The following is a 26,427-nucleotide window of genomic DNA, read 5'->3' as shown; positions in this document are numbered from 1 at the left end:
CCTCCATGTTCAAAAGGCCCTGTGTCAGCTACCATGCTGTCCATCTTGAGTATTTTGTTGCAGGTTTGAGTATGTCTGAAGAATAAATCAGGGAAAAAGTTAGTTTATTACATTATACACAGGTCATTAGTCCTCAAAATCTTGCAAAATCAAAACAATTGATAGTACTAGGTAAACAGAAATGACAGCTTTGGAATGATTGGATGTCATGACATTGTACTTATTTAGACTGTTGTGATACAGTTGCACAGCTAAATGCTGTTGTACTACTGAGCACAGTTTGCTTTTTTTCTCTCAAATCAACGACATTATCTGAGTGTGGGTGCAAACATCTGACTTGATGTATTTTTGTATTAATATACACACCGGAACACATCTGAACCTGGGTGTTTCTGAACCTTATCTTTCAGACTTCAACATATCCAATCAGTATTCAGTGTCCCATAGACTCTGTTTCCAGACTATTATAAATGTGTCTTCATAGAATGAGCGCCTTTAATCAATCATAATATGGTGCTCATGTATACCAAGAAGAAAGTTTGAAAATACAATGGAATTTACATTTAGGTGGGTGACTTAAATGTCTGTTTTGTTGTTTTCAGGAACAAGGCCTTTTATGTGCCATTCCATTGTATTAAGGTTTGGGCTTGCCAAGGCAAATATTTACGATAGCTAAGAACCACACTAGGGCATGTTATCATACACTGCACTTCTTGCTCAAAATGAGGATGTTTTTACAGTATGTGTGAACATTTTTACCCAGAGTGAAAGTAGAACCAGAGAAATAGTTTTTGATGAATGTATTGCAACAGAGAGTATTGTGTTGAGAAACACTGTGACGGGGATTTGCAGTGAAAACTCAGTGATTTTAGATTATTTATTTTAAAAACATGCTTTAAAGATTTAAATGTATGCATATCATTTTATTTAGTTACAGTTGTTGATGATATTTAATTGTAGACACAATTGCCAATATCCACTATGTCCTAACCACTGCTGTGTGCACACTCTTGCTTGTTTTATCGTATTTGTTTTACTGGATCAAATTATTAACAGAGAAGGACAACCTGAGTGCCTGTGAGTAAATTAAGGTTTGCCCGTGTTTGAGTTTTAGTAATAAATATCTTGCATTCATTCATCAGTATTTGTCAGCATTTGTGTCTTTTTTTAAACACACCTACCTGCCCTGATCTCTATAATAAGTAATCTAAATGAATACAAAATATAATACAATACAACGGATTGAATAAGTATTCACCTATTTCTAGTCAGTATTTACTTAGTAGCCGCACCTTTGGCAGGAATTAGAGCTCCATACTGAAAAAAATGTTAGTTCATTTCGCTCAACAAATACATTATTAAAGACTCATTTGTATGCGTTTTTTGTTGAACTGGGTCCACTTTATGAAGTTTTAGTACGTAGATTAATATCTTGCTAGATGCTTTAGCTCAAATGTATGCAGGTAGGCCTATACGGACAATTCTAACGGTTTCACAAACTTTGTAGCTGTAGAATGTAAATAGTATTTTTAACATTGCTTCAATGAACTAGCTGTTTTTTTATTTTATTTAGCCAGCTGGTAGATAGGCTTCGATAGGGTAGCTAGATAACCTAGTTACATTAACATACTGTAGTAGCATACCAGCCAACTTGCTAACGTTAGCGTGTACAGTAGCTGCTGTACATGATACGGACCTCATGTTGACTAACGTAGAAACAATGATGTCCCACCTTACTCTTTTAATACCTCAGCATGTCTGTCTTGTTTCAGAAACCTAGATAGGCGCTGCTTTGTCTATAACGTTATCTTTTTTCCGTGTTTCTTTTCACCTATGACCGACAGATCTGACAGAATTACATTTTGAAGGCTCAATATTGAAAAAAAAATGGGTGCATACGAATTAAAAAAAAGGTTTTAATATAATAGGGAGATATGTTTAGGCTAAACTGACGGCAAGCATCATGTAATCAGAACAAACAATGCAGGCAATTTATGATAGCAAATGCATTTGTCTAAATATTCCACCTATCAATGCCAAACATATAAGTGAGGGTCACTTCCCTAAATAAACGCTGATTGCGATCTGGGCAGGTTTCCTGCCTATCTTTTTTGGTTCAGCTGATGCGCGTTTACTCGAAACGTGGGTTTGACCCTAAGTAGTTGCCGTAGAAATATGAGTGAAACTTTTTGAACGGGAAACATGTACACTTGATAGCTTGGTAGCAGAGACCTTCACCCCTGTATGTGCTCGTTGTACACACGTATGTGTAGATAAATTGAATAAATATCTAGGAAAAATGGATGAAGGTTTAGAAATGTCTGCCATGATTCCTGCCTTGCAGGAATTAACAAGGTAAGACGAGGGAGTTAGCTTGCTGGTCCTCATGTTTCATGCTAGTGTAGTTCAGTCTCTATTTGGTAACGTTAGCAGCATTTTATAAGCTAGCTAGTCAGCTAACCAATTTAAATTGGCAGCTGGGTAACACTAACAAGGTACTCTCGAGTAACATGTTAATATTTGTTCTTTGCAGTGCCAGTTCTACGGAGTACGATCAAATCGTGCAAAAACCACGTAAAATACTTTGCCAGTTTATTGAGAGGATACTGAGGGACGTTGATGTTGGTGGGTTATTCTTATTCCCAGACGTTACGATATTTATTTACACAAATGACTCTCTTAAGATTCGCGTTGTGATGTACATGCCTTATCATACAGTATCAATTTTTATGTTTTACTGTGCTACAGTTGCTCTGGAATTGTGCAAGACCACCAGCTCTCAGCCAGCTTGTGTGATGCTCCTAGACTTTGTCCAGCACTTAATAAAGTCTTCACCAATAATGTTCATGAGGCCATCTAAAGAATATGGTGACATTGAAAAGGGGAGCATAGGTAACTGTCTCACTTCACTAATCATAGTTGTTTGAGGGTATTGGTTTTTATCTTGTCTGATTTGTATAGCTTTTGCTAATTGTCTTACCTCACAGATTTCAGCAAATGGATCATTGGCTGCCTTCTGCAAATTATTGCTGCCCCAGGATGTCAGCCTCTGCATGAAAAGATCAACTCCGTCATCTGCTCTTTGCTGCACATGCTCAGAACTAAGGGCCCAGTGATTTTTGGTGTGTTAGCCAGGGGCCTCATCAGCCTGTTCCAGGAGCTGGTATCTATTTCCAGAAGACTGGCCTACAATCAAGTGAACAAGGACTCAATAAAGTGGCCTATTGTGATGAATCATTTCATGGTTATATCCTTGCCTACCAGCGCCTACCTTACCCCCACCTCTCTTCTGCTGTCATCAGCTGCTCTGGAGGTGTTAGAAGTTGCAGCCATGATAATTGTGACTGACATCTTACAGGGAATTTACTTCCCTAAGGAAGTGGGAATACTCTGGGAAGCTGCTTGTACCACCTTTGGCTGCGGGAGCCCTAAGGTGAAGGCTGTTGCTTTGACGCTGCTGACCAATGTGGTGACCTTAGGAGAGTTCCCTGAAGGACACGCTCAGGACTTCTTCTCTGCCTTCCTCCATGTCCTGGACTGTCTGGTGGCTTTTGACCAGCCCGGCCTGAAGCTTTTTCAGAAGGAGTTTGAGAGACTGTCCAAGAGAATCTTTCCCTTAGAGAGAGATGCGCACCTCCGGTTTGAGCGGGTCCACCTGAACATGTTAATGGAAAGGCTTCACAGACTGGCTGTGAGTGGGGAGCTAGAACATCTTATGGCAGCAGAGGTTACCACAGTTCTTGGTCACATATTCAACTTCATGCTGACCTGTGTGCCTGTGGGGTATGAATCAGCAGAGCCTATCCGCAGGGAGAGAGTCACTGCCATCTGTAAGACACTGACCAAGACCATCGGCACTCAGACACAGCAGAAGGTGAGGTTTGTTTAATGCCAATAAGTCAATATATAGGTGAGCGGAACTAGACATTTCAAAGTTGTATGAAGTAGGAATGGGTGTATCAAGCAAAGATAATACACCCTCTTCCTGCATGCATACACACACACACACCACATTCCCCTCCACAGTTAATTTGGTGTTGTGTGGGAATGGACGGTAAATGTTTAAGACAGATTGGTAATCGATACCATGACGACCTAGTACCATAAATGATAATCTTCTGAAATGCTTTCAGTTGGAATCGCAACCATTGAATTAACGTGTTCGAGAGGGTCAAGGGCAAGGGGGAAGGGGGACTTCTCACCATGTATTCATTACATTGATATAACAGTAAGCCCTTGCTCCATTGATGTCCCATTACTTCTATCAGGATTGTTAAAGATCTATGTGAAGCCATTTAGCATTACCGCAAGTGGTTGTGATCAGCCAGCTGGCTATGGAAACTTTTAAATAACCATAAACGGTTTCAAAGGCAAAGTTCCATTTGCCTGAAATGATGGCTGGTTGTCTAGCTGATGTTACAGTCTGATCAATTTAGCTTATTAAATTATAAAAGGATAAGGTAGAAACCTTCAAACTGCCTGTGCAGCTTCATATTAGCACAGGTTCATATTCTTACACATTTAAGTGAGTAAATATTATCACACGCTAGCAGCTGCCAACTGTTGTGGAAACCCTCTGGGTGCCTGTACAGCTTAATATTAAAACAAGTTCTTATTCGCTTTGTATTAGTTTCTAATTATTATTCTTATTATTTTTTTTTTTTTTTTTAAAGATGGAAAATTTTGCACACAGTGATTAAAGCAGCATAACGGATCAACTGCTAATCGCTAACGAGATGCTAGTGGCTCAAACTAGCGAGTTTTAATTTTAAGGTAAAACTGCGTTTCCCTAACCCTAACCCTGAAGTACAATTCCTGCATAAGGCCACTTTAAAAAGTGCATGCCTTGTGTTAATACTTGACTTTGTTTAAATTACTTAAATGCACAGTGGCAAAGCCACCAATTTGTTTCTGTAATGAGCAGTTAAATACAAATGTAAAATGTGGGAAAGAATATTTCACACAAAATGTATCTAATATTGTGTTGGTCATATTTAAATCATTCAGTATGTTTTGTTGGGAAAAAAAGAGGATAAAATGAAAAAAAATTGCATATCGAATCGCAATCGCAATATTTGGGGGGGAAATCACAATTAGATTATTTTCCCAAATCGTTCAGCCCTACCTGTTACCCACGCTTCAAAATACAAATTGTTAAGATTTAGCTAGAATAGTTCATAGCTAGGGTAACTGGCATGAGACCTCGCATGTTTTACACTCCTCGTGGAATAAAGATGACATTGCAGTCTTAAAAGGCTACTTTTAGGTTAGAATAATAACCTAAATGTTTGTGCTATTATTGTTTTTTCAGATTGTGGAGGTCTGTCTATGGGCTGCTCTGAAGACAGAAAGAAGAACCATTTTACAGATAACCGATGGAGCCTTGTCTGACTGTGCTGAACCCAGTACTGACATCAGTGAAATAGCAGCTAAAAGACAGCGATGTTCTCTGCCACCTCCCTCAGGCTGTGTGGCCAAATCACAACCAGTGTAATTCATGATTGTATATTAGCATCTACTCTCATTCATTTACCAATTTTGGTGGTCATTTTTGTGACTGACATCTTACAGGGAATTTACTTCCCTAAGGAAGTGGGAATACTCTGGCAATAGCCGTGACCTTTAGATTATTAATCTGAATGATCTTCATCTCCCTTATTTATATGTCAGCAACATGTTGTGGCTGATTCATTATTGCTGGTGTTGTTGATTGTGTGGACTATTGCATGGTTAAGTATTTCTCAGAATGACAGGATTTCCCTCCTGTTAGTGTGGTTGAGATGAAGACAAGAAGCCCGGTGTGGGGGGCTGTGGAGCAGAGGCTTGAGGGGCTGGTTACTGAGCTGAAGACCTGCACCCATTCCCACACCCTATTCCTTCTGGAGGGGATGGCTGTTATTCTCCGTCTGGCTGGATTCTGCTCCAAGATCACCCTCTCAGACACGGACAGGTACGGTAGGAATGACTTCTTATGGCCCTGTCTGTAGTGGCACTTTCTGTGAAATGGTAAAGGTTGGTGATATGCACAAACGTTTTTACCATGTTACTTTCAACTGTATGGATAGTACTGGCATTATATCACAATATTTATCAGTTCAAGTTCAAATCCTTAATGGCCTAATATTAAATTGTTACAGTGGCAACAGCACTAACAAATATGCATTTCAAAAGTATTATTTAAATAAGAAACATTTCAAGGAGTTAGAAGATCAAGAAACATTACGGTATTAAAACTACTTTTTAAATTCATAAACATGTAAAGGTATTGAAAGAGTTTATCTTAATTAAGTCACGATAAAACAAGCCTCTAATAACTACCACAAATCCTTCAAACTGTGTTTGACTAAAAAAACATCAAGGGAAAACTCAAATGTAGCAATTAGCCCTGAAGTCTCGGCCAGGATCAGCAGCCTGTTGTAATGTTCCAGCTCTGGTGCATGGCACAGCATTTGCCCCCCATGCTGAAGGCATCTTCAGGTGGGGCAATAGTTTGCCGTGTGTGGCCAATCCAACTCACTGGGTGACCAATGTTTTCATATATGTATGGCTATGGCTGGCTTTCAATGAAGTCTCAACTAATCTAGAAGGACAACACAGCAAGATGAAAATAGTATGCTGTTTAAAAGAATATGGTTATTGTCCAAATGACAAGATGTAACCCAAAGCAGTCTGTGCCTTCTTTCCCATCACTTATTGCATAGGTATTGAGTAGGCCCCTTTCTTGTTGTTCTAATGGTGTATATGAAACATGGGCAAGTGGTGGCGATGGCTATCACTGGCAATATGGATGCCGGGGCTATATACTATTTGGTTTTGGAATAAAGTCTCCCTCCACAGCCGACACGTCAGAGACCGACAAAAGATACAGGTTAAACACTCACTGTACAACTGTAGTTTCTTTAGTTAGGGTAAACAGACACAGGTGTGTCTCTCTAGGGATCCTTCCCATCTGGTCAAACCCTTATAATGACGGCTATGAGCCTGACAAAACAAGCAGTTTTCTGTGACGTGCCTGCTTGCTCCATAGGATCCCATTGTGTAACCATTTTTAGGTTGGTGGTTATAGTGTTCTACCTCAAGTTTAAAAAAAAAAAAAAAACGTTTTAGTAAAAGTTTGGACCCAAAAAGATCTAAAAATGATCTTGAAAAAGGAGTTCCCATTAGGCTAATAGCTGTGTGTTTTAATGTGTTTTTAGATTAAATCAGAAACGTATGATCCAGTACACCAGATTTGAAGTGTCAGTTTTTGTCTTAAATCCTTGTAGGGGAGCTGAAGGGTGTGACCCTGAGGGAGAACCAATTGAAGAACACAGTTACACTCTCAGCAGCACCAACAAGCTGCTGTGGTTGCAGGACCAGACACTGGTCCAGGTGCTGGAGACCTGCTACAAGCTGTTGGTCAAAGGTGCCGTTGGAGAGGATCTGAAGTCATGGATGGAATGTATTATCAGAGTCTTGGATGCCATACTCTTCATTACCAGTAAGCAGTTCCTGATTGTATGGAACACTGAAGGTTTCTGACCATTTATTACATTTACTAACTTCTGGTCACACTCTTCTATCATGAATTTTCACTTTCTTGTTTGTTGTGTGTGAAGTCAACAGGAGGCCGGACCCCAGTCTCAGTAGTTGTTTCTGTGCCTTGCTTTCCCTTCCTTGGGTGCAGGAGCACTCTACTCTCTCCGTCTACCAGACAGCTAACTTCCCAGCACAAACCACTACACTCTCCCAGAAATTGGGTCCAAGTTTCTGTAAGTTGCTTCACTGCTGGTTTTACTTTAGTCGTCCACTTTTTGTCCATCCTATGTATCATATGATGCCAAAACATTTCATTTGATCAAGTCTAGTTGTTTCCACTTATTATTAACTGTGTGTGTAAATCCAACTGCATTTTTTCAGTTTGTTCAGATTGTGTTTCTTTTGTTTTGATCATTCTACTGCAGCGCCTCAGATGCAGGCTCACTGTGTGTTCCTTATGGCACTGCTTCCTAAGAAAGTGTTTCCAGACTGGCGTTCAGCTGTGTATCGCTGGGCTCTGCATAGTATGAGTGAGGATGTGAGGGCGGAGACCGTGAGAGGTTTCCCCATCCTGTTGCACAACCTCGGTGTCAAGTCCTACTGCCTCATCCATGAGGTCTTGCTGTAAGTGAACCCTTGAAACTTATTTCGGGACTGAAAACACTAGGTCTGTTTAAATCAGGGGTCTCAAACTCAAATAAGGCTCATTAGCATCAGGCGCTTTAAACAGGCCACTCTGAGCAGGGTTGTTTTAGGAAGGGTAAAAAGGATGTTGTTTTACACAGGGTAAAAAGGGTGCTGTTTTAAATGATCCTTGTGGTATATTGACCAAAGTTTGTTACAGACATTTAATGAAGACCCCAAGGAACCATATGAACTTGTGGTAAAATGGGTATAGATGTCCTGTATTAACATGCAAGTGCTGTCCCATTTTGCTTACCATAGGCCAGGGATTTGAAATGCGTTGATATTCAAACATTTTGTGTGTTTACAGAAGCAGGTTACAGGACAGTTCCCCCTCTGTGAAAGTCCGGTTGGCTGGTATCTCAGGACATCTGGTCTGCTGTTTGTCTGAGAACTCTAGAGTCCAGCTTCTAGGGAAGTCCATTATTTCATCCCAATATCTATGTGCCAACTTTACATTGGGAGATACTCATTATGACAGAAGTACCACTATCGGTGCTTCTATCCTTAAACCCTTCCTCACACTGCTCAAGCCTCAGGAGGATAGTGCAGTCAAGCGAGGTGAGTTTCTTTGATACTAAAACATATAGTACAGTTGTTGTTTACTCAATATGTTTGAAGGAATTTCTGCTTCTCTTCACTCCCTGACAGCTTTTATCCAGAACATTCCCCATCTGTGTAAGCACTTGGACCTGAGCAACAGTGACCCCGACACCAAAGCCCTGGTAACTGCTTTAGTTGACCTCATAGAGGACCCAGACTGTGAGGTACGGATGCTCTTCAGTAAGACCCTCAAGAACATGCTGGAGTCGTGGAACGGTGATGACTTCCTAAAAGATGTATGTTTACTGCACTCACTCATCAACCAGATTGGAAAGATTGAGGATGTAATGGTATTAGATTAGATTAGATTGGATTAGATTCAAATGTATTGTCATTGCACAGAGTACAAGTACTAAGAGCACGAAATGCAGTTTAGCATCCAACCAGAAGTGCAAAATAGCCATAAAAGTGCATAAGAGTTTGTGCATATGTAAAGTGGAATAAGTGAATAAATAAGATGTATACAGTAAGAGTAAGGTATGAAATATGAACAGAATTGGGACTAGCAGCAATTGAGGTAGGAAGTGTAGATAGATCAAGTGTATATAAAGTGCAGGTGTAAGTATTAGTGGTGGTAATAAGTAAAGAGAAGTGAATGAGGTAGTAGTAATATAATGATTAGTAAGTGTTGTAAGGTGTAAGTACAGTTAGTACAGTAATACAGCAAAAATGGATTGTAAGTACAGTTAATACAGTACAAAGTGGGATAAACAGTAAAAGTGGGATAAAAAACACATTCTTGTGCAAATGTTCAATTGTGCAAATGTTCAGTGGTTGGAGGGTGTGTGGCAGTCAAGCCAGGGTGGAGGTGGGAAGTACAGTCTCAGGGGGGAGGTGTGTGTGTGTGGGGGGGGCTATCCCCTAGGGTGACAGCCATAGACATGTATAGGTAGATGCCCCCTTCGGCCTTGGACCGCATAAATCGTCGGCGCCATCTTACCAGAGGAGCTATTTCGTCATCGGAGTGAAGATGCCTAGTTCATGTGCCGCTTGGGGGTGCACTACCGTCAGGACAGATCGCAAGGAATTACCTTTCACAAGTAAGACTAAACAATTGTTTCTATTTGTAATTGTAAAATTCAGTCATGTCACGTAGATCATGTATTATGTTGAGAGCTAAGAGCTAAGTTGAGACAGCTAAGTTGCCACCAGAATCAGACTATAGCTAGTCTAACGTGAAATGGACATGAGGAGCAAAGCCTTATTCTATCGTTCGTCAACAGGAGATAATATTGTCAAGAAATATAGGATATACAGTATATATATATATATATATATAATCTACCACTACTTGCTTGTGAGTAATTACTATGTATGTATAATGTAATTATATAGGCCTAGCATTTATGGTCGCGACGGATGGCTGCGTTTCGGCTGAGCGACTGGCCTTAATTTCTCTCTGTGATGTATTTAAAAAAGAGACTAGATTAAAACAAAAAAAGGCTCAAAACATGCCACTGTATATGTAATAGTTCTACAATATATGAAGGTGTCACGTAATGAATGAAACTACGGAAAAAATGTCACGATATTCTACATGCACCAGTGAGATGCACCTGCAGTCAGTCGCCGGCCGAAATTGACGTTTTAAACGTTAGGCTATTGCTATTTAAATGTTTTTGTTTTTGTTTTTTTAAAGATACATCTGTATTATGAATCTGACTGACTGGCTAGCTAACCTTTCTCGCAATTTTAAGGTTTCCCAAAGAGAAGCAGTTGAGGAGACAGTGGGAAGTGGCTGTGAAAAGGGAAGACTTTTCTGCGACTGAGGGGTCTATGCTCTGTAGCCAGCACTTTGCACGGTTGTCCTTGGTTGTGTCTGTATTCCATCAAAACTGAGCACGCTGCAATTACAGACTGGCAACAGTCGAAAAAAGCTCAGCAAGACCATACTCTTTAAAGGGTTCTAGCCTAGATTAAGTTATTATATTATATCATATATATCTTAAAATATATTATATTATATTATATTGTATCACATATATATCTTACAATATATTATATCATATTGTATCACATATTATATATATCATATATATGTTATTCCATTATACTGAGTCATTATATTGTATTATATATATGCTATGTTATTTATATTACAGTTCAACTATTGAGATGTGTATGTATATATTGAGATGTGTATATTTTTACTGCTATAGAAATATATAGCTTTTTTTTGTAATGTTGATTTGTGAAATAACTGTGTATTGCCAATTGCACTGTTCAAGGTTTCTTAATGCACATACTTGAAAAGGAACTATTAAACTATGAAAAACAAACTGACTGCCAGTTTCTCACTATTTGATGTATGCTCTTTCTCTTAATGATGGTCAATACGTAGTAACTAAAGCACTATTTCGATAGTTTATAGATCTTCTCAGTATTTTTCAAAGTGCACGAGCTGTACAAGTAAAGTGAGCGTTTATCATAGACCCATGCACATGTATGACTGGCGATTTAACTAGCGAGATTCAAAGTAACGTAGAGGCAAATCTTTTCCACACACTTCACGTAGGGCATAAACCCTTGAATACTCCATGAAATTGGTTGCGAAATGTAAAAGGTTATCGTGATTTTTATCCAGATAAACCGCAGCTCCTGGCAACTTGCGCTTGTTTGACACGTCTGACAGACCTCTGACGGCAGAGAGCTCCTCTGCCAAAATGGCGGCGACGCGTTTCGCCGAGGCAACGGGCTGAAGCAGTGGAGGCGGCGTCTATCTATACAGGTCTATGGTGACAGCCACAGGGATGAAGCTGTTGAAGCTGTTCTTGAACCTGCTGGTACGGGAACGGAGGACCCTGTAGCGCCTCCCAGAGGGGAGGAGGGCAAACAGTCTGTGGCTGGGGTGTGAGCTGTCCTTGGCAATGCTGCGCGCCCTCCGCAGACATCTCTTGCTCTGGACAGCCTCAATGGTGGGAAGAGTGGAACCAGTGATGCGTTGGGCAGTTTTCACCACCCTCTGCAGTCTTTTTTAACCGTCGGCGGAGGTATCATGATGTCATTGATGTCCATTCTCTTACAGCTTCTTGCTAGCCGGTTGAAAGAGGCCTACAACAACGCCAAGATGGGAAGAAACAACGAGCTGAAAAGCACGCTTATCTTTGCCACAGGAGAAATTGGGAGGTACTGTCTTTAGACATCAGTCATGATCTTTACCTGAATATCCCTCACAGAATCTTTCCTTTTTTCCCAAATGAATCTGACTGTATGAAGCATTAGTATTAACCCTAACCCTAAATTAATCTGACTGTATGAAGCCTTAGTATTAACCCTAAATGAATCAGACTTTATGAAGCATTAGTATTAACCCTGACCCTAAATGAATCAGACTTCATGAAGCATTAGTATTAACCCTAACCCTAAATGAATCAGACTTTATGAAAGTATTAGTATTAACCCTAACCCTAAATTAATCGGACTGTATGAAGCATTAGTATTATACCTCACAGAATCTTTTCTTTCTTGCCAAATTGATCTGACTGACTTTATGAAGCATTAGTATTAACCATGGCCTAAATCAGGGGTCTCAAACTCAAATTACCCGGGGCCGATGAGCGTCCAGTCTGGTCATTGGGGGCCCAGATTTTTACGGTCAACGTTGGGGTGGCCCATTTAAATCAATGGAACTTTTTTTTTATATATATATATATACAGTACTGTGCAAAAGTTTTAGGCAGGTGTGAAAAAATGCTATGAACTAAGAATGCTTTGAAAAATGTTTTACATGGTAAGACTGAGCACAGCAACAAGACACAACGTAGTTATACTGCATCAGCAGGGTCTCTCCCAGACAAAGATTTCAAAGCAGACAGGGGTTTCAAAATGTGCAGTTCAAGCTCTTTTGAAGAAGACGTTGAGGATCGTAGACGCAGTGGTCAGCCAAGGAAACTTAATGCAGCTGATGAAAAACACATCAAGCTTATTTACCTTCGAAATCGGAAGATTTCAAGCAGTGGCATCAGCTCAGAACTGGCAGAAACCAGTGGTACCCAGGTACAGACATTTACTGTCCGGGGAAATCTGGCCAGAAGTGGTCTTCATGGAAGAGTTGCAGCCAAAAAGCTCTACCCCGACAAGGAAACAAGGCCAAGTGACTGAACTAAGCACGAAAACATAGAAACTGGGGTGCAGAAACATGGCAGAAGGTGCTCTGGACTGATGAGTCAAAATTAGAAATATTTGGCTGTAGAAGAAGGCAGTTTGTTCGCCGAAGGGCTGGAGAGAGGTACAATAATGAGAGTCTGCAGGCAACAGTGAAGCATGGTAGAGGTTCCTTTCCAGTTTGGGGCTGCATTTCTGCAAGTGGAGTTGGAGATTTGGTCAGGATGAATGGTGTCCTCAATGCTGAGAAATACAGGCAGATACTAATCCATCATGCAATACCAGCAGGAACATAACCCCAAACATACAGCCAATGTCATTAACAACTATCTTCAGCTTAAAGAAGAACAGAAAGTCCTGCAAGTGATGGTAGGACCCCCACAGAGCCCTGATCTCTACATCATCGAGTCTGTCTGGGTTTACATGAAGAGACAGAAGAATTTTAGGAAGCCTACATCCACAGAAGATCTGTGGTTAGTTCTCCAGATGATGTTTGGAACAATTTACCAGCCGAGTTCCTTCAAAAACTGTGCGCAAGTGTATTTGGAAGAATTGATGCTATTTTGAAGGCAAAGGGTGGTCACACCAAATATTGATTTAATTTAGAATTTTCTTCTATTCCTTCACTGCATTTTGTTAATTTATAATGAATTGATGAAAATAAACTGTTAACACTTCCATTTTTGAAAGCATTCTTAGTTTACAGCATTTTTTCACACCTGCCTAAAACTTTTGCACAGTACTGTATAAATCAATGGAACTTTGCGGGCCGGATGAAATCGCTTGGGGGGCCGGAATTGGCTTGCGGGCTTGAGTTTGAGACCCCTGGCCTAAATGAATCTGACTGTATGAAGCATTAGTATTAACCCTAATTGAATCTGACTGTATGAAGCATTAGTATTAACAATGGCCTAAATTAATCGGACTTTATGAAGCATTAGTATTAACCCTAACCCTCATATCTTCCCCACTGGGCAGAGCTGCTAAGGGGAGCCTGGTGTCCTTTGCTCTGCTGCACCTCTTGCACTTCCTGCTGTCCAAGACCACACAGGTGTCCATGGTGGCCTACACTGAGATCCAGGCCCTGGCCACATCGAGGGGCTTAAAACTGCAGTCCTTTTTTAACCAGTATCGGAAACCAGTGTGCCAAGTGAGTGCCACGCATGCAGCTTCACTGACATGTTATCTTTTGCATCACTTGACATTGCAAACCTACAGTTGTGCAAAAATACTCAACCCTCTTGAGTTGGGACCATTTTCTGGATTAAAAAAGATACTTTATGTATAGGTCTATTCAAGGTGCAATCTGCGATTCTTACCCCATTCATTTTTTTTTGTCAATCAGCAAATTGCTCCTCACAGTCCTCTAGCTGTGCATTCAGTGTTTGCACTAAAACAGTTCAGTGGTTTGAGTGGTTTTCACAGTTTAACCCTCTCTGTAAAAGGGAAACAAACAATATGGCCAGCACAGTCATAAACAATCCCAGCCAATCACCACAGGGTACAATTGCATTGGCTGTTGAGAACAAATATCAACAACCTTTCATGAAATCGAATCAGAAATTGTATCTTGGGCTCGAAGAACTGAACTGAAACTAAAGAAACCACTGGTGAATATAATTCAGACGAAATGGAAATTAAAATTGAATGCAAACATATTGTCAAAATATAAATAAAAACCTTGTTATAGCAATTATAACCTTGTTAAAGGTGCCATAGAAGGCATTTATTCAGTATTTTAAATCGTTCTCTGGTGTCTACATAGAGGGTGTGTGACTTTGGTCGGGGCGGAAGATGTCCTGATGAGGTTTTGCACGTCTGTTTACAACCCTGTGATGGGGCCTTAGAATTAAACAAGCTGTTGTCCCTTATTTGGGAAGTTCATTAATCATGTACAGTGAGGCACCGTGAGTGCTCACACAGACAGTTACATGTTGAAAGAAATCGCTAAAAACTGTGAGTTGAGCCATGGAGCATTTGGGCATCTAATTGTGTATGTTTAAGCTTTCAATGGAGGAGGAAACAGATGTTGAGGAACAGCCAGTTGCTCGGAGATTGGAAATGATTGCTTCTGAGTGGTAAGTTTTGTCATATAGTGTTTCCAGTAACAATCTGCCCCACATAAGTTAGCTGTAATAAGCTCACTTCAGCCTTGACACAATAATTACTATTAGCATAGTCATAACTTTGGTTTAAGCATTGGAACAAGAACATTGTAATTATTTTGCAGCTTTGTCAACAATGATTTGATGATGCTAGTTTGGACATGCAACTTCTTTATTAGGAACGCTGGACAGCAAAGGCAGCTCTAAAATGTGTTGTTTGGAATGAATTGAGAGTGCTGCTATCAAATTCTGTGACTTACATTGGGCTATTGATTAGACATTTGTTCAGGTTACCAAAAGTACAGAGAATGTGGAAGCGTCTTGTCAATGTCAGTATCAAAGACTTAGTAATGTTAATTACTACTCCCCTGCTGTATATCTGACTAGGACTGCTTGGCCTACCATTAATTAACAAATGACATGAATGGCTATCAATACCTTTTTTACTTTTCCAGGTGGTCTTGTGAAAGCTGTGAGAGAGAGAAGCCTGTGTTGCAGGGAAATACCACAGGTAACTAAGCTGGATACAAATTCACAGACACTGTGTTACGACCCCCTGGCGCCAGGTGTGGGTATAAGAGCACTGCAACATCTTGTGATCGGCCTTTTACAGCTTCAGCTTCTCTCTCATTTACCTTTTGCAAACACTCCTACTCACCAACATACTCTTCACGCATCCGCCCATCTTTGAATACCCTAAACTTTGGTTGGACCTATCTTTTTGAGCAAATAAACACATTTTGGTTATCAATTGACCTCGTTGTCTGCCTCCTTTCTATGTCGCGACCTCACACGCCAGTCGTAACACACTGGCTGGATTAGATAAGAAATAAAGAATCTCTGAATAATTAATAACATAGTCATTTGATGTGGTACCTCTATTTTTCTTCAGCATCATCCAAATATGACCCAATAATAAACTCTCAATCAGATAAATACTAAAACTGTTTGTGCTTTCCTCCTCTCCTTTCCCTGCAGAAGATGTGGACGCTTGGCCAACCTTTTTGACGTATTGTTTGAAAATCTATTTTGGTCAGACAGGACAAGTCTCTTAGGAGGCATGTTTCCAAAACTATGAACTAATATGATGGACCAGTGCAAAAACAGCAACATTGAGCCTGTTGGTGAAAATCATTCAAACAGTCAGAAAACAGTCACAATTTTTGTCAAAACATTGCTTCATTGTTTGCTTCACAGAGAAATGTAACTTTCACACAATAAATACAAGTATGTAGTGTTGTTTTGAGTACCCACTGCCTAAAATGGTCATGTATGCTGATAATCTCCTTATCAGAGTAACATTAGAATGAAAACAGCAACACTGCACATTGATCAACCTATTCACACTTGCCATCTTCTGAATGCTCATGAACCCATTTATACCAATTGACAATAAAGCCTCTTCTACAGAGGGGAATTAACTAGGTAGAGACAACAGATTGGTTAGAAGGAAGGAGAATGCAGGATTTCACTAATAGGAGAATCGCTTTGGCAGCCTACATCATTTGTTAGCGGGAGCTGATATGATGCACTCTGAAATCCATAAGTCATACTGACCGAGAGCGAATCCTTTGTTCAGAGAGTGTTCAAGGGTGCTGCTGGAGTGTCCTCTGCGCTCTTGAAGCACGCCCAATCCTATGTGGATGTACGAGAGCATCCATTTCAACTCAGTCTGGTTTTGGGTTTCCATGGATCTTTCATTAACAAGCTTAATGTGAAAATCCATGTTCCATGTTTTTCTGACAGGCAAAATAGTATGTGACCCTTACTTATTAAATAAATCACACACGATACATGAGCTCCCCTTAATTCTAAAGGGAAGCACTGTGGGCCAATTAGGAGCACTTAGGAGAAGATGCTAGGATCTCAAATGTGCCTCACGTGTAAGAGAGTGCAAGCTGCATCACACCACCTAGACGCTGAATAGAAAAGACGTCGGCTCAAAAGATGTCGATTGGCAATTATTCAGAAAAGTCTGGAGCTGAAGTGCATCCATTTGGCCAAACCTCGGAGCGGTTGTTAAAGAAAGATTTTAAAGAAAATGCTGAATGGAAGAAAGTCATTTTTAATACCTGAACATTTCAAGAGGGTTGAATACTTTTGCAGAGCATTGTATAGTTAAAATATCATTATTTGAACGGCATATTAGTATTAAGAGCACACATACTTACAGAATGATTGGACTGTAAAGAAATTCATTAAACTCAATAAAGACAAGTTAACCATGTAAAGTTTACAGTGTGAAACAACTGATCAGAAATTCTCTTTGAGTTGTGATTCTGACCATTTCTTCCAGTTTTTGGTGGAATCCATTCACTCGCGCCACATGACAGCGCTGCGCTCGACCCCAGACCAGAGCAGCGAGGCTCTCCGTGAAGAGGCAGCTCACCAGAGGGAGGTGGCCTTGGATGTCTTCTTCCACGTGGCCCAGGTCTTTGATTTCCCTGACCTCAACCGCTTCCTCAACGTAGGTCTTACCTTTTCGTCTTTTCTTGGTTTAATATGGTATAAAACATCTTGGTCTGTGTGTGCCTAGCTTACTGCAATGTTAAAGAGCTGCTTTTAAGAAATTCGACCCTTCAATATGTGGCGATCATTATCAAATTATGTTTTTTGTCCTTGACTTCTCCTCTTTAAGTTGTATTGTGTCACTCGACTAAAAATGTGACTGTGACTGGCAGGGCATCGTAGACTTTGAACGTTTTGGTCGCTTTTGCAAGACAGCCAAAATGGTTACCAAATCAGCAGAAAAACTGGCTGGGAGGCTTAAGGGTTTCTATACTTTCTAGGACAAAAGAATGCATTTGAGTGGTAAATATTCCACCCTGCTGAAATGCCAGAGACATTTGAACGAATCAGCATCGTTCTTTTGGGGGTTTTTGGTTCTGATTTGGGTGCCTCTGACTGCTTGTCACCCTTGCTTATTATTATTATTATTATTATAATTAGTGTTGGTGTTGTTATTAATAATGATCTTGTAGGTTAGAACACAATTTGTGGTCGTATAAAATGAAGCTTCCCATACAGACATTCTGTAAACCCTAACACTATGAAAGACTTCAAGGTACATCAGGTAGGAGTCTGGCCAAGATGGCCAATAATTGTGTTCATGACAGTGTCAACACATGGCAGTGGACACAGGATTTCTGAATGTGTTCATGAAGTTTGACATGACTTCAATCCTTTGACTGTCTTCCCTCATGTTGTTTGTGTTGCGTAGCGCACACTGCAGGTTCTCCTCCCCTATCTAGCAGCCAAGGCCACCCCCACTGCATCAGCCCTGATACGGACAATTGCCAAACAGCTCAACAGCAGCCGCAGGGAGATCCTCATCAGCAACTTCAAGTACATCTTTTCTCACCTCGTGTGCTCCTGCACCAAGGACGAGCTGGAGAAGGCCTTCCACTACCTTCAGGTGATGAAAGGAGAGATTTCATGAGAAATGGAGAAATAATAGGAGGATAATGTGAAGTTAGAAGGAAAGTGCGTTTTGAATGGAGTTGTCCTTTTTTCTTTGGTAGAAAGAGACGGAACTGGAACTAGGCAGTCTTCTGCGGCAGGATTTCCAAGGCCTCCACAATGAACTGCTGCTCCGGCTGGGAGAGCACTACCAGCAGGTGTTCAACGGGCTGGCCATCTTATCCTCCTTCGCCTCAAGTCATGACCCCTCCCAGAGCCTACGGGACATCAACACTCCAGAGTGCATGGTTAGTCCTCGTCCTTCTCCTGCCAGGCATGTCCATATCTGTGTGTATAGGCATGTTCATATCTGTGTGTATAGGCATGTTCATATCTGTGTGTATAGTCATGTTCATATCTGTGTGTATAGTCATGTTCATATCTGTGTGTATAGTCATGTCCATGTCTGTGTGTATAGTCATGTTCATATCTGTGTGTATAGTCATGTTCATATCTGTGTGTATAGGCATGTTCATATCTGTGTGTATAGTCATGTTCATATCTGTGTGTGTATATTCATATCTGTGTGTATAGTCATATTCATATCTGTGTGTATAGTCATTTTCATATCTGTGTGTGTATATTCATATCTGTGTGTATAGTCATGTTCATATCTGTGTGTATAGTCATGTTCATATATGTGTGTATAGTCATGTTCATATCTGTGTGTATAGTCATATTAATATCTGTGTGTATAGGCATGTTCCTATCTGTGTGTATAGTCATGTTCATATCTGTGTGTATAGTCATGTTCATATCTGTGTGTATAGTCATGTTCATATCTGTTTGTATAGTCATGTTCATATCTGTGTGTATAGTCATGTTTATATCTGTGTGTATAGTCATGTTCATATCTGTGTGTATAGTCATGTTCATATCTGTGTGTATAGTCATGTTCATATCTGTGTGTATAGGCATGTTCATATCTCTGTGTATAGTCATGTTCATATCTGTGTGTATAGTCATAAATATGTTAATGGCAACACTTGGACACTTGAATTTCTGGTACACAGGCTGACTATTTACAACCTAAATTTCTGGGGATCCTCGCTTTCTTCAACATGCAGCTGCTCAGTTCAAGTGCCGGAGAGAAAGACAGGAAGAAGATGGTCCGTATCTGGAGTTGGAAACTCACGTTTAACATTATATGATATTGGAATTGCTTACATATCTTTCTCATTTTGTGAATAGTAATAGTATCTCCTGATGTTTCAACCTTTCAGGCCTTAAACAGTCTGATCGCCTTCATGAACCTGATGGGGCCCAAACACATTAGCTCTGTGAGGGTTAAGATGATGACCACACTCCGGACCGGCCTGAAGTACAAGGAGGATTACCCAGAGCTCTGTTGCCAGTAAGGTTCCCCCAGCTTCAGAGATTCTTCTAGCAGTTTTGTATCCACTCTATATACTATTATTACAGTCCTACACAGCAGCATTGAAATATTTAACAGTAGGGCAGTAAAACGTTGTTTCCTCAGAAAGAGTCTGTCAGTGTAATGCTCATAGATCTGACTCCCCATGTGTCAGTGTGCATGAGTCCCCCCTGTAGTGATCACCCTAAATGCTTTGTTTTTCACTGAAAAGATATTACACAGAAATCCAAATCTAAAGAAATCCAGAAAGATTTACTTCACTTATGTCATCTAACCTGTCCGTATCTCAGTTTACACATGGTGTTTCTTTTCAAAATAAAATAGAACTGTATATACTTGATAACAAAGAGAAAGTCTTATGTGCATTTGAACAGGACCTGGGATTGCTTTGTGCGGTGCCTGGATCCACCTTATCTGGGGCCTCTTCTGAGCCATGTCATTGTGGCGCTCCTGCCTCTCATATCCATCCAGCCCAGAGAAACAGCTGCCATCATCCGCTATCTCATCCTGGAGAACCGGTGACAGATACACACACTTTAAACACAGTAACACTTACCACTGCTTCTTCCTATACTTGATAGTCCCTGAATATAATCTAACAATTGTTTAATGTAATTGGACATGGTTATCACATGGAAGTGAACACAAATGGACATGTGAACACCTTCCATTCCACGTTCCTTTTATTGACCTCAGCCTTTAGGAATCTACAAACACAGGCACAAATGTTAAGGAGTTGCCACACATATTTTAAGGTTGGGTATTGGAAGATAACCATTAATATTTTATTATTTTAAAAGATTCATCATTTGTATTACATTTATGTATGTAAACATATGTTTGTGTGTGGGTGTGTATATATATTTATTTAATATGTAATGTTATAAATATGTTTGTGTGTAGTATTTAAACAGTGGATGGATGGATTTTGTAAATAATTAAGGACTTTGGGACAGCCTCTTTACAAAAGTATGAGAGTTTGACCCCACTGTTGGATGTATAAGACCCGTTTTCAATTTTGATATGAAGTGAACTATATCTTATCACTCTTTGTTCATTAGGGAAGAAGTCAAGGACTTTCTCCATGAAGTATACTTCTTGCCTGATCATCCAGAACTGAAAGATGTTCAAGATATCCTCCAGGATTACAGAGAGGTTGGTGAGCTTGTGTCTACCTTATACTGTAGACATTATAAATCTCTGAACTGAACTTGGTTCTTTCCAGTGCAGTACCACAGCATACACACCAGTTGACACATGCCACATTTTGTTATATTTCTTCCATAGAGGGCGCTATAACATACACATTTCATTAACTCAAGAACTGCTTATCCTGAAAATACGAGATTTGGTGTGGTTTTACTTGGCACCAAAGTTCTTTCATTTCATTCCATGTTTCCATTCACCTGTTGAAGCTGTCAAATCCTTCACCCTTTTTGTCACTTGGTGCTTCCCATCTGCTTGGACCCAGATGAGCACAACTTGCAGCGTTATATTTAAATGAAAACAAGACCCTGTAGATGTCTGTGACGGTCGTGGTGCGACCGCACATGAACCGCACACTCCTGCCCCATCTTTTCAACCACTATTGCACCCAAACAGACATGGTTTGCACACACACACAAACACTCAGACCACTGATTGCAATTGGATTCACCTAATGGAAACTGTTAATTGCCTAGACTGGCAGAGGGGACACTACAAATGGTCTAGGCCATTCCACTTGAGTAAGGTGGTTTTTACAAACATGTGAGACATTATGTATTTATGTTTTACATAGTTATTTCTTTGTTTGATTTTGAGGAAATATTATGTTTATGTCTCCGGGTCTATGTGTCATTGTTGTATGGTTTAGTTTTTGTGTCTACCCCTGTGTGTAGAAATGGTGCTGGCCGCCAGGAATATATGTTCATTGTTCTGACCTCTATTTTAGAAGAGGCTAGCAGGTATTTTTAATCGGAGATTGAATTTAGAGGCATAGCAGGTTACATTTCCGGAGACTGCTGATTTTTGTCCACTACTGAGTTTGAGGCTTAGCAGGTCTCCGGGATATTTGAAGAGTTAATAAAACTTATATTTTTGAACCCTCACTCTGCCGGAGCTTTTTGGGCCAAACCCACATTTTTGACGGCAACTGAGGCTCGGCCCGTCACAATGTCTATACCAATGTTATTGGTACTGATACTGATAATAGTGTTCCCTCCACAGCAATCGTCTAAGAGCACAGACCTGCAGGCGTCACTCCTATTGTCCATGCGAGCTATACAGCATGAGAATGTGTCTGTGCGCACCCATGCCCTTACCAGCCTTAAACAGATGCTCTTCAACAACCAAGTAAGCCCTTGGGAAAGTTGGCAACAGTTACAGTGCTTTGAACATCTTATTAACTAGAGTCAAGTCACAAGAATGTTAGATGTTTTTAATTTTTTTTCTGCTGTGTTGAATGTTAGACGTTTTTAATTCTTTTTCTGCTGTGTTGTAGGATTGTCTGCTGAAATATGTGTTGGACAGTGAGATGGTGGAGCCAGTCATCTCCCAGTTGGTGACAGTGTTGTTAAAAGGCTGCCAGGATATGAACCCAGAGGCTCGCCTGCTCTGTGGAGAGTGTCTGGGAGAGCTAGGAGCTATTGATCCTGGTCGGCTGGACCTGTCAACTACAGACATTCAGGGCAAGGGTTCCACATTTGTGGTGAGGGTGCTTTCTTTCTCGGGTTCACAGAGTTCTCTCTCCTATTCCACGAGCTCAGATACAGTTACCAGAATGCACAGTCCTTCACTCATTTATTTGTTTCCCAGTGATTTTAATGTGATATAAGTTATTGCAACGATGCAATTTTATTCAATAGAGTGGAGTGGACGATCCAAACTTTGCCTACGAGCTTCTCATTGAACTGACCAGAACTTTCCTAGCCTATGCAGATGATGTCCAGGCTCAGGATGCTGCTGCTTATGCCATGCAGGTATTTTCTGATATTCCACCGGTCCTCATATAAGTAGAGTGCTTTATTGCCATCAGAATGATTGTGTGATATCTCAAAAGTAAAGTATCATATGTTTTCATGGGCCATAGTGAACAGCTGATGCCCTAAATCCAGTTCCATTTCAGCATGTTCTGGCTCTACTCTTACTGGAGGTGTCTCTTCGTTTTAGGAGCTTCTAGCTATATTTGAGTGTCGGGAAGGCCGAAGTGACACTTCAGGTCGAAGATTATGGAGACGATTTCCAGAGCAGGTTCAGGAGATCCTCGAACCACATCTTAATAGCAGGTCTGCAAATCTCCAACTGATCTATGAGACATTAACAGCCTAGTGTTCTTCACCAAGTGACTTTGTGGCATTATGAAAACTGATAAAGCCAAATGTGATGTGTTTGATCAATGAAATGTGGTGTGTGTGCTTTAAAGGTACAAAAGTTCTCAGAAGGATGTTAACTGGTCGAAACTGAAGATGCCCGTATACCTCAGCAGCCGTGGGAACAATTTTTCGGACTGGTCTGCAACATGGGCCAGCTATCTTATCAGTAAAGTGAGTACTACTTTCAGGTCACTATCTTTGATGTGGTACTGTTTTGGTTTTGCACACATACTTGGAGAGTGAGTGCCCTTTTAATTCAAGTTTCAGGAAATGGCACGTTAAGGCAGTCATGACATGTTTTGTGTTTCAGGTGAGGCATGAGTTGGCCAGCAAAGTCTTTAACTGCTGCAGATTCATCATAAAGCATGATTATAAGGTGACCATCTACCTCCTCCCCCACATCCTGGTGTATGTGCTACTGGGCTGTACTAAGGAGGACAAGCAGGAGGTATGGGTGTGCTCACCTCTTGATGTAACATTACCATTATTACGTTTGGAATCTGCTGCAGTGCCTCTGAAGAAACAAGAACCAGATTCAATATCAACAGAAAACATGTGTGATGCAGGGGGTCAGCTATCAGAGAAGAGAAGACCCAAACGCACAACACAAGACTGATATTGCAGCCAAAAAAAATAAAGTTTAATCACAACTATCCACGATTACAGGCAAAAACTAATCCATGTTCAGACAGAGACATAATCCAGAGAAAAGCAAAAATCATTGAGGGCACAGAAAAAAAGTGGCAGAAAAAAAAGGGAAGAATTCACAGAAACAAAACCAAAAAACTACTTGTAAAGAACAGGCAAGCATGTAACATAGCACAAAGTGAGATGAATTGAGTGAGAACAAAAGCAACCATAGTCTATAAACACACCAGAGGAGGCTCTTCCATTGAGTAAACGGAGGAAGGACCTCCCCAAACTTTTTTTTAAGGCGAGACACGGCAGGCAAAAACATCGTTTTTTTCAGCAGTGGTCAATTTTGAGATTTTGAGCTAGTTCACTCCCTAAACATGTAATATTTCATACTAGCATAAAGAAAATATCCTAATTATACATTAATGTGTATATTTATTCATATTTTGTCTGTTCGCGGCGTCAGCATTCTCCTAGGTTTCCAGGAAAGTTAGCATTCTAACGTAACGTGCAGTATATCGGCTTTCTGATGCCTGACATGTTTGGTACCATTGAAAAGCGCTATATCTCGCACACAACGCTATCTAATCCAAATAAGGACATTTCCTTTCCAGCAGTAACCAATGATGTTAGCAAAAACGGGAGTTTAAACCTAAGGACGCAATTTCATTGGTTTGCGGTGGTTTCTGATAACGTGATTCGTTCAGACGCATCAGGTGGTATGGCTTGACACTTCCTGAATCTTTAAATGCGATTTTCTCAAAATGAGTTTTTTGCCATACTCCAAGGATAATAACTCCACTTCAGTTCAACCTATATACACCAAACTTTCCAGTCTTGTACCGAACTATATTATGAAGACATTTACAGAGGGATTTGTAAATATATTATTCCTAGCCTGAATTATACAACATCATATCCCCAAAAACATGGCGAAAATCGATTATTGACGGCTATTGACAGTCTTTTCTGATTTACAGGAAAACAAAAGTAGATATCCATAAATCCCTCTGTAATTTTTTTCCCATCTAATATGCCAACAAAAGGGAAAAGGATTTTTTAACCTGGCTTTATCCCATGATCAGACATGATCTTTTAAACATTATGCAAATTAACGCATATTTAATGAGATAATGCCTAATTTGCATATTCAAACATCAAAATACAAAAAACTTGTAATACATTTTTTTCTCATCTAAACATGACTAATCAACTGAGAAAGTTTCATGGTGATACCTATTATTTAAGATTTTTACCCTATTCACCTGTAGTGTCTCGCCTTAATTGAACTGACTAAACTCCTTTAAAAATGCAGTTCGATATCAGTATTTAATACTATGCATATTATAATTAATCTGATACTGGCGGCTCATGGGGCTCATTCACTTACATTGCCCAGGGGAGGAAAGACCTCCCTAGCGTCTGAGTCTGCGCCAACATCGCTTAACCAATAAACAAAGGATTTGGCATTGAAGGGAGGGGATTAGACATTATTACCGAAAGAAGTTTCCCTCTACAACCATTCTGCCGTAGGATATAGATAGAACTTCACCTTCAAAGATTGTAGTAGAAAGATTGCTAATAAAGAGATGTGCAATGGAGAACAAAGGTATTATACATGTTCTATTGACCAAACCATTTTATATATTTAGCTACAGAGAGAAGGTTAGTATTTGTCTGGGAAGTCCCGCCCCTCTTCTTCCGGCGAATTTGATTTTGCCTTCAGAGTTGGTCTGGCAAAGTGTACAGTGGGGAAAATAAGTATTTGAACCCCTGGCGATTTCACAAGTTTGGCCACTTGCAAAGAAATGTGTGATCTAGAATTGTAATGGTAGGTGTATATTAACAGCGAGAAACAGAATTTCAACAAAAAAATCCAGAAAAATGCATTTTATAACATTTATGACTTTATTTGCATTTGATGCAAAAAAAAGGTATTTGAACCCCTAGCAAAACTGACTGACAAAAATGACTAAGTACTTGGTGGAATAACCCTTGTTGGCAAGCACAGACGTCAGACGTTTCTTGTAGTTGGTCACCAGGTTTACAAACATCTCAGGAGGGATTTTGGTCCACTCCTCTTTGCAGATCCTCTCCAAATCTTTAAGTTTGCGTTTTCAATGGGAGGGAATGAGGTTCAAGCCCAATATTCCACGTAACATGGCCCCATCCATAGTCCCCTTGATGCGGTGGAGTCGTCCTGTACCCTTGGCAGAGAACCAGCCCCAAAGCATAATGTTTCCACCTCCATGATTGATGGTGGGTATGATGTCCCCCCCCCCCCCCCCCCCCCCCCGTCAATCACGGCAAGTCGAGTTGATGCCAAAGAGCTTGATTTTGGTATCATCTGACCACATTCTGTCTCCCAATCCTCCTTAGAATCATTCAAGTGTGCAATGGTAAACTTCAGATGGCCCTGTGCGCTTCCTTGAGCAGGGGGAACTTGCGAGTGCTGCAGTACTTCAAAAAATTACGGCGTGGTGTGTTGCCAATGGTTTTCTTGGTGACTATGGTCCCAGCTGCCTTGAGATCTTTCACAAGCTCCCCCTGTGTAGTTCTGGGGTTATTCTGCACCTTTTGAATGATCACT

General features: G+C 40.4%; 1 protein-coding gene across 1 annotated transcript in view; it reads left to right on the top strand.

The window, feature by feature from the left end:
* Window positions 1-2,243: 2,243 nt before the first annotated feature.
* atr (ATR checkpoint kinase) overlaps window positions 2,244-26,427 on the top strand; it is a gene marked incomplete at its 3' end in the record, with an annotated part of 48,892 nt that continues 24,708 nt past the window's right edge. Inside the window, exons 1-26 of the mRNA XM_080836468.1 lie at window positions 2,244-2,355; window positions 2,534-2,625; window positions 2,749-2,892; window positions 2,988-3,874; window positions 5,312-5,490; window positions 5,771-5,950; window positions 7,266-7,480; window positions 7,599-7,751; window positions 7,944-8,142; window positions 8,513-8,763; window positions 8,854-9,041; window positions 11,831-11,931; window positions 13,888-14,059; window positions 17,311-17,481; window positions 18,235-18,429; window positions 18,536-18,721; window positions 19,487-19,582; window positions 19,697-19,827; window positions 20,223-20,366; window positions 20,910-21,003; window positions 22,057-22,182; window positions 22,331-22,537; window positions 22,695-22,808; window positions 22,999-23,114; window positions 23,252-23,372; window positions 23,512-23,649. Of these exons, the coding sequence (XP_080692594.1) occupies window positions 2,300-2,355; window positions 2,534-2,625; window positions 2,749-2,892; window positions 2,988-3,874; window positions 5,312-5,490; window positions 5,771-5,950; window positions 7,266-7,480; window positions 7,599-7,751; window positions 7,944-8,142; window positions 8,513-8,763; window positions 8,854-9,041; window positions 11,831-11,931; window positions 13,888-14,059; window positions 17,311-17,481; window positions 18,235-18,429; window positions 18,536-18,721; window positions 19,487-19,582; window positions 19,697-19,827; window positions 20,223-20,366; window positions 20,910-21,003; window positions 22,057-22,182; window positions 22,331-22,537; window positions 22,695-22,808; window positions 22,999-23,114; window positions 23,252-23,372; window positions 23,512-23,649 (4,656 nt within the window). The 5' untranslated portion in view covers window positions 2,244-2,299. The remainder of the gene's footprint in view (window positions 2,356-2,533; window positions 2,626-2,748; window positions 2,893-2,987; window positions 3,875-5,311; window positions 5,491-5,770; window positions 5,951-7,265; window positions 7,481-7,598; window positions 7,752-7,943; window positions 8,143-8,512; window positions 8,764-8,853; window positions 9,042-11,830; window positions 11,932-13,887; window positions 14,060-17,310; window positions 17,482-18,234; window positions 18,430-18,535; window positions 18,722-19,486; window positions 19,583-19,696; window positions 19,828-20,222; window positions 20,367-20,909; window positions 21,004-22,056; window positions 22,183-22,330; window positions 22,538-22,694; window positions 22,809-22,998; window positions 23,115-23,251; window positions 23,373-23,511; window positions 23,650-26,427) is intronic.

This window comes from Sprattus sprattus (genome assembly GCF_963457725.1).
Source record: "Sprattus sprattus genome assembly, chromosome: 4".
In the NCBI taxonomy this organism is placed as follows: domain Eukaryota; kingdom Metazoa; phylum Chordata; class Actinopteri; order Clupeiformes; family Clupeidae; genus Sprattus; species Sprattus sprattus.
Note: the sequence above shows the minus strand (reverse complement) of the source record. Positions and strands in the feature narration are given on the sequence as shown.